General features: G+C 38.9%; 1 protein-coding gene across 1 annotated transcript in view; it reads right to left on the bottom strand.

Moving 5' to 3' along the window:
• The window catches only part of SLIT3 (slit homolog 3 (Drosophila)), a 485523-nt gene that overhangs the window by 206363 nt on the left and 271183 nt on the right, over positions 1-7977 (bottom strand). Inside the window, exon 6 of the mRNA XM_010001942.1 lies at positions 7812-7883. Coding sequence (XP_010000244.1) covers positions 7812-7883 — 72 coding nt within the window. The remainder of the gene's footprint in view (positions 1-7811; positions 7884-7977) is intronic.

The following is a 7977-nucleotide window of genomic DNA, read 5'->3' as shown; positions in this document are numbered from 1 at the left end:
CAGGAATGCATAGTAACACATTCCCAGCAGCTACAGTTTAAGGTTAAATATCTGATACAATGCTTGAAGTGGTAGAACAATAATTTAGTCCACAGAGCTCTCATCATAATTTTACTGTGTCTTTGCAGAGAAGCCAGGATTCTGAGTCCTCTCTTGTATAAAGACTGGCTACAGCACAGAGCCTTTGTCTGTGTTGTTCTACCAGCACAGCAGAGGGACAATCTCTGAAAAAGACAAACCACTTACACCCCTGTAGGTGACAAACAATGCCTTTAATTGCACACAGAAGATAAAAAAAAGAAGGTAAAAATCATTTTTAAAAATATTTTTTTTAAATAATACTTTTTTTTTTTTTTTTTTGCTGTTGTGGTGACTGACTCCAGAGCAAGCAGGAGCTTCTGCATCCAACACCAGCTCTGAACCCCAAACTGTCACAGAAGGGCTGTCCTGGTATCTTTGACATTGATATGGAAACCTATGTAACCCAGGCATGCAGCCTCCTCCCCCAGATAAAGAGGCCTATTAATGCCAACAGGATTGTGTCCAGCTACCATAGACTTGTCATCCAGCTGATTTGGGAGAGTCATATAAACAATGAATTGCAAATTACAGCACAAAATGCCTACTCATCTACCTTGAACTTGTTACTTTCCCTCAGAACTCTGTCATAATCTCAACTTCAGCTGCAGGGAGTTTTATTTCCACCACAGTCCAGCTCAGCATTTGGTTAGGGTGTTGAGCTGCACACCTGTATTAACTACAGTTGAGTGTCCTCTAGATCAAGTCATTCACATTCATTTGACTTTCAACAGTCAAAATGCTTGTTCTACATCTTTTATATTACTGACAAAGAAACTATATTAGTCAAAAGGGAGGAAGGGCAGGTCACAAGATGAGCAGAGCATGCAAATGAAACAATTAATACCATGGATCAGAAGGGTTGCTAGAAATCCGTGTGTCTGCTGGAGTTTTGACTTTGGAGTCCCTTGGAGCAGCGACTGCAGCACCAATAAGGGGGTTGCACTACCCAAGCCATAAACTGGGCTTCCTCAAAACACGTATTGGTCAGTGATTCATGAAACAAATAATTCTAACCTGGCACTGCTCTTAATCTTGATAAGTTTTGCAGCCTGCACAGCTCCAGGCTATTCTTAAAGGGAAAAAACCTCCAACCTAATGGGAGCAGGAAAGGAGAATGAACACAGCATTCAACTGCTACATATGCTCCAGGAGGGGAAAAATCCATTTTTTTCTAAAGATGTAATATAATTAGGCAGCCACACAGAGGATTGATAGAAATGTTCATCAATTTGCTGGGACATGCCTGGAATACTGCAGGATTAGCAAAATCATTGATCAATGAATTTATGCAAATATATTCTTCCCATAAAGAGAGAGAGTTACATTACATCTGTAGCAGGCGTCAGTGATTTTCAGAGACCCTCTCTTACCGGTTCTTATTTTATCTCAGCTGGTCTTTGATATAAAGCCTGTCACCCAGGTGCCATCTGGATAGTGTTCCTTTTACTATGCTGTACTTCCAACCTCACATTTTGTAATATGTTATAGAACTGAGGGTATCTCAGATTTCATTTCCATATCTTCAGCAACAACACGGGATCTCCCACTGACATCTATCAGCAAATAAAACCATTTCTTATCAAGCAAACATGCAGTACCTTTCTAAAAGTTCTCCTGAAAAAGGCATTTCTGTAATTAATCTTATCTCCAACTGATTTATATACCAGAAACCTTGTAATAACAGCAGCCAGGGTCTTCAGGAACATTTCTCCTTCCCTTAAAGACATACAGCGATACAGGAGGCAGGAAGAATGGGGAGATCATAAACTGCACAACAGTCTAATACATAATGGAGGAAACAAAAATTTAAGCTGTAATTTGTCCACTGATACCTCTAGGTGCACCATTTCTCATTTTGCAAACCCAGCCTTTTTTCTTCCTGTGGCATAACTTGATTGCCTGTGATGCAAGCTCAACATGGAAAACTGGAGATATTCTTGGAAAAGCCAAACTCCCTGTTTTACACCTAACTGGTAGATACTCCAATTGTTTTACTGCAAATAGTTACTGAAGTTTTTGGTTTATGACCCATATTATGTACATGTTGAAAGGACATGATTTTACAGTCATTTTCTTGATTGATATACATTTTATCTAACATATACCCTTGAGTAAAAAACAAACCCCAAGCCAACCACAAAACCCAATAATTTCAATATTGCCATACTCAAGTATGAGTGAGAAAGACAGCTATGCACAACGTTTTAAATGGAAATATCATTTTCATTCTTGCATTTAGCTACTTTGGTATCAGTTATAAGAACACAATTTACAGACTTCAAATTTGATCCTGATTGCCTCGACCGATCCTAATTTCCAGCAAAATAGAGGAGGAAATCACATTTGCGTGGCATTTTCAGGCTTTCATTAAGCAATGACATCTCATACATTTATAAATATGTCATGACTTTCTCTCCCTGACTCTCCATGTGGGCAAAGTAAATAAAAATCTTCTATCTAGTTAAGACATGTCCAGAATAACACTTTGCAAATAAGTAAAACTGAATTTGTAACTGACTGTTTGGCACACAGAAGACAACCCTAGGAACAATCAAATCCTGGCTGTCGCACAAAATAAATATCCATGTCCAGAAAAGTTCTTAAAAGTTTGTTAGGCCAAAAGGTAGTGTGCATTATAAAAACACCCACGACATCTCCAGCAGTGACTGCACGAATTACTAATTTTTTTCATGATATAAAATCCTTTGTAACAGGAATATATTGGAATGAAAAAAGGAAAGCAGGGATAACCCTACTCCACATGTAAAATGCTTGCAATGCCTGGATGTGTCAGACAAGGTACAGAAGCTGGGGGGATGCAGAGCACATCTGGTCAGACAGAGCTTGCTCTGTACTGCAGAACATGACTTGGGGTCAAGTCTGAGTTGGAAAGAACCAGCACACGGTGATTGGACCTGTTTGCTTCTGGGCATTTGTTGTGGAACAGGAGAGTGAAGCAGAAGTGTTTGAAGAGAAAAGCTGGTACAGACAGACACTGATAGATCGATTTATTATCTAAGACTCCTTTTCATTTTAAGAATTCAGGTTGGTGTGTCTCAATTTGTGTTTACATTTTACTGAAAAAATAACTTTTTTTTTTTTAAGATCAAATATTTAGGGAATTGAAATGACAAAATTGCTGTGGATCTTTGGGTCACTGTACTTGCATTGCGTCAGTATTTCTTGTGAGTGAATTATCTGTATTTTTCATACTAGAGCACCCAAAGTGGAATGCTGGATTCTCACTTGTGTAGTTTATTGCTACAGAGTTGGTGCTCATTCATTTCCAATGGCAGGTGGAACTCGGGTAAGAGGATTTTCAGGCTAAGAGATATTATATGCAGGAACTACAAGAATTAACATCACTAACAACAAACAAAACCCCAAATCATTCGATAGTATCTCAGCAAGAACTCATGTGTCTGCTTTAATAGAATACTACTCACTACAAATAGCTCTTGGAATGACAAAATCTTTGGGGTTTGGTGTATATATATATATATGTATATATATATATGTATTTTTTACAGAAAATCAGCAATGAACAAAATGTCATCAAGCTCCAGTCCCTATGGCTAACATTATAAAGTAGGAGGAAAATCAGCTTTTACAATACAAAATAAGGAAAACATTCCACCTCAGTTGCCAACAGTGACTAGTAATTCTTTCTGTCCTGTCTACATGGCACAGCTGCCATGTCACCTGCAGTCTTCAAGGTACCCCAGCAAGGCAAAGCAGTAATAAAGAATTGAAAAGCTTTTTGGTAATTTGAGTATCTTACCGAGATCCTAAAAATACAAGTATTTTTCTGCATTTCCAGTTTAATTACAACAGTATGATGATTCACTCAGTACTATTAGTTTATCTGGTTTGACCGGGCTTGTAAATCACCTTGAAATTAAATCCTTTTATTCATGTATCCTAAGGGACTGAGAGTGAAAATCTGAGCTTTAGGTCCTATGCTTCATAATTTTGGACATTTTACAATAAAGCTATGGACTAGTTTCTAATTGAAAAGGATGTGGACGTCGTTCTGTCACACACCAAAAGTAATACTGGACTGAAGAATTCTTTGGTGTTTTGTTTGTTTTGTAAGGGTTGGTTTTTTTTAATAATCTTTAAATATCCTTACAGCTACACTAATACATATTTCTCAGTAACACTGTTATTGCCAGATATTGCTACAGGACATAACTAAAAATTAGGCAGAGTGGAAAATTCTCTCTTTCTAAAAATGATACTTCACTTAGTTACAGTTACAGTTGCGCACCAATTCTCTACTTTTCTGTGCATTTCTATTTCAACAGGTCAGAAGTCAGTTAAACAACTTTTGCCACCCCTTTACAAACACACGCCCCTTTTACATTTTATGGCTGCTTTACTGGTTGCACACACATTTCTGTGTCCTGGAATGCAAGATCAAACCCACCGAAATACACTCAATTAGCTTATAAAAAGGGGAAAGCAAGTGTGTCAACAAGAAAAATCCCTATTTTATCTACAGATTAAAACCAAAACCTTTATGGGAAGCTGTACAGAAAATCTGAGCCAAAAATGAAGAAAACCACCCCCAATGCAAAACTACCAAGAAGGGTGTTTGAGTAGGCATGTCAGTTCTGCATGTAATTTCTCAGACATTATTTTCACCTTGCTGCAGGGGCAAAGGCAATTAACAGAAGGCACCAAAGCACTTTTTAAACAACCTTTTTACAGCTTTTTAAACCAAAGCTCTGAGTCAGTGGTAGCACTTGGCACCTGCATTATGGTCTACACAGGTCAGACTGTAGGATGAGGAGCACCTTTTGGGATATACAAAACTCAGAAGCTCATAAACCAAACAGTGATCAAAAGTGTATGTTTGGGAACCTCAGTCAGTGCCTTGGTCTGATCCAAGATTCTTCTAGAGTTAGCAACTAATTTGCACCATGTCAAGTACTGAAATTAGTTATAAACTTCAGCCTTGTTGTCATTTCTGCCTTTGTACTATTTGTTGCTACAGGAATTAATTTATAACATAGGAAAAAGAAAATAGAAGTAGTAAATGAAAACAATTTGTTTAACAAGCAGGAATAAGCAACATGGACCACGGAGTGCTCCTCATTTTGAAGAACAACTGCACAACTTCCCTCTATTCGTGCATCTACCAAATCATCAAGCTTTTTGCACTCATGCTTTTTTAGAGAAATTCAGGGTGAATGAAAAGTGTACTTCAGAAACCAAAGTGCTTTTAAAGAAAGTGTGTTTCACTAATTTTTAAAATAACACTAAGCATTTTGTCTCTGCCTCAAGTTATCTACTGAATGTAGAATTCTGTAGACAGGCAAGTGTGCAGAGAAGATATGCAAAAATGTAAATGTTTGATAACAGAAATATGACAAGATTTCAACAAGATAAAGAAGAAACATTTTTTTCATGCCCTTACAAATTGTTCAAACAGATAATTAGATTAATTTTTGCCAGAATCAGTAAATATTTTCTACATATTACATTACAGGTTAAAATATATCTGCATATAATGTAGAGTGGCTCTGAGATAATGAACTTTGGTTTAACTTGCTTGCTATCCTTGATGGTTCAACTTACTTCAACTTTTTTAACATTTATGACTTTGAAGATATTATATACTCTGTGGCATTAGGCAAATTCATTTTGATTGCAAGATTTAAATACCCAAAGTTTCTTTGAAGAAAAACTTGGAAAAAAAATAAAATTAGATTGGAAATACAAAACTCACATTTCATGACTGCAAGAAAAATACCTTTAGAAATAGATATCAACCTGTTCTCTCATATTTTAGAATTAAGATTGATTTTCCCTGTAGAAGTATGTCCGTGTTGAAAATTAAAAATGCATGGAAGAACTGATTATGATATATTTTATATATCCTCCTCTTCTCTTACCCAGAAGTAACTGGTATAGATTTAACAAACTAAAAGCAGAGAGGTAAATAAATAATTGAACATTTACTACATCCTAGGGGAAGGAATGTATTCCCAACAACTTTTTCAGACCCTGTAGAACTCAGTTTATTACAAAAAAGGCTCCATTTTTTGTCCAGCCTATTTGAGTGAAAATTATGGCACAGTCTACTGTCAGTGGAGGACTGAATCACTCTCTGCAGATATGGAAAAATAAGTTGGTTAAAAAAATAATAAATTTTTGTATTTCATTATTATTTTCTTTTCACAGTAGACTCCTCAATCTGGCAGACAAGGAAAACTTTATAGTGGTAACACATTACTTTTCCTGAAATATGCTATTAATATAGAATTCAAACAATACTCTTCATGACATAAGTTCCCAGATAAGAAACTCTGCAGATTCCTACAGTTAGCTGAATATGAGCAACACACTGTCTGATCAGTACCAATACCCCAGCTTGGGAGAGAAAGGGACCAAAGGCATCTCAGATGACTGTGACAGACAAACCACACACAACCACCACTTCCTGGCCCCTCTGAAAGCTGAACTTGCTTCTGCTGAAACTGACAGCAGAACTCCTTTGAGCATCAGCATAAGGTGAATAGAACCTTTGGTGAAGAATTACAAATAGTACCACTTGCATATTCAAAAACATTGTGGTGTGTGGCACAGCACTGTCTGTAAAGCCCGTTGTATTCCCTGTTCTTGGAAGCAAAGGCAATGCCTGGAATGTGCTGAATCTGCAGGTGCCAGGACTGTGGGAAGCAGATGCTTCCTTTAACCATCTACCATTTGCTGTTTCATACCAAGTAATTTAAAGGCAAGCTTTTCAGTAGTCTGAGCAGGCCTCTTCTGCTGTATATAAGTGCATTCTGTTTAAGTGCTGGACCAGTATTAACTCCAGTTAAGATGAGAGTTTTAATTCCCCGATCCCTACCCCCCCACACCCCAGGCTCCAGTGACATCTCAAATTTGGCTTAGGACCGTGTGCTTTCACAAGTACGAACACTTTCCACTTCACTGAATTAACTTTCAGGTAACAGGGAAAGCTTTATATCAGTTCATACAGTCAAAGCCTAAGCCAGAAAGAGGTCTCTAAGTGAACAATAACTATTAGTAATAAGCAAATTATCTGCTCAGTTCTGGGTAATAATGGATTTTACATTATAATGACAGTGCTCTAAATCTAATGCACTTTTACTTTGTTCAAGCCAGCTTTCACTATCAAATCCTTTTTTCGTGCTTTGGTCTGTGTTGTAGCTTTAACAGCCGATGTGTAAAGTTAGTGGTACACGAAGAGCACAACGTGGTGTTATTTCAGCCCAGGGAGCAGGATCCTCCCCAAAAGCCAATGACTGCACGGAGCAAGCCTGCCAAGCACCCGTCTCTCCTCCCTCTTATATACCAAACACCTTTTAAACAGCTTTTTGTCTGAGGCAATTGTCAGATATCTCACAACATTGTTCCCCACAAACCTGTTACCCATACTCGACACTCTGCAGCCCTGGCCAGGTTTCTGGCTGCAGAGCAGACATTGGGTGCACTTGGAATACTGCTGACCCCCATCTGTTCCAGGCAGCAGCAGCACGGCAATATCCCTGCTCCTCGGCAGCGGTAGCAGAGAAGTCGTCTATTGTGGTTTAATTAGCAGGAACCCCAGCCTGGGGGAAACGTGAGATTTCACTTTGCTACCTACAAAATCTGCCTGAGGTGGGAAGGAAGGACACCAAGCCCCCAGAGTCACCCAGCACTGCAGCACAGGGAGAGCCACCCCCCCGCCGCCCCAGCACGGCACCAAGTCAACTCACAGGATCTCCAGGTCGCGCAGGGCTCGGAAGGCTCCATCTTCGATGCAGCTGATCTGGTTGTTGTCCAGTTGCCTGCAGAAAGGAAGGGAGAGGATGAAGGCTGGCTGGTACAGGCAGAGCTGCCTCGGAGTGCCAGGTTGGGGGCTTTCCCCTCACCGAGGGGTCC

Source organism: Chaetura pelagica, unplaced genomic scaffold (assembly GCF_000747805.2).
Source record: "Chaetura pelagica isolate M959 unplaced genomic scaffold, ChaPel_1.0 scaffold356, whole genome shotgun sequence".
In the NCBI taxonomy this organism is placed as follows: domain Eukaryota; kingdom Metazoa; phylum Chordata; class Aves; order Apodiformes; family Apodidae; genus Chaetura; species Chaetura pelagica.
Note: the sequence above shows the minus strand (reverse complement) of the source record. Positions and strands in the feature narration are given on the sequence as shown.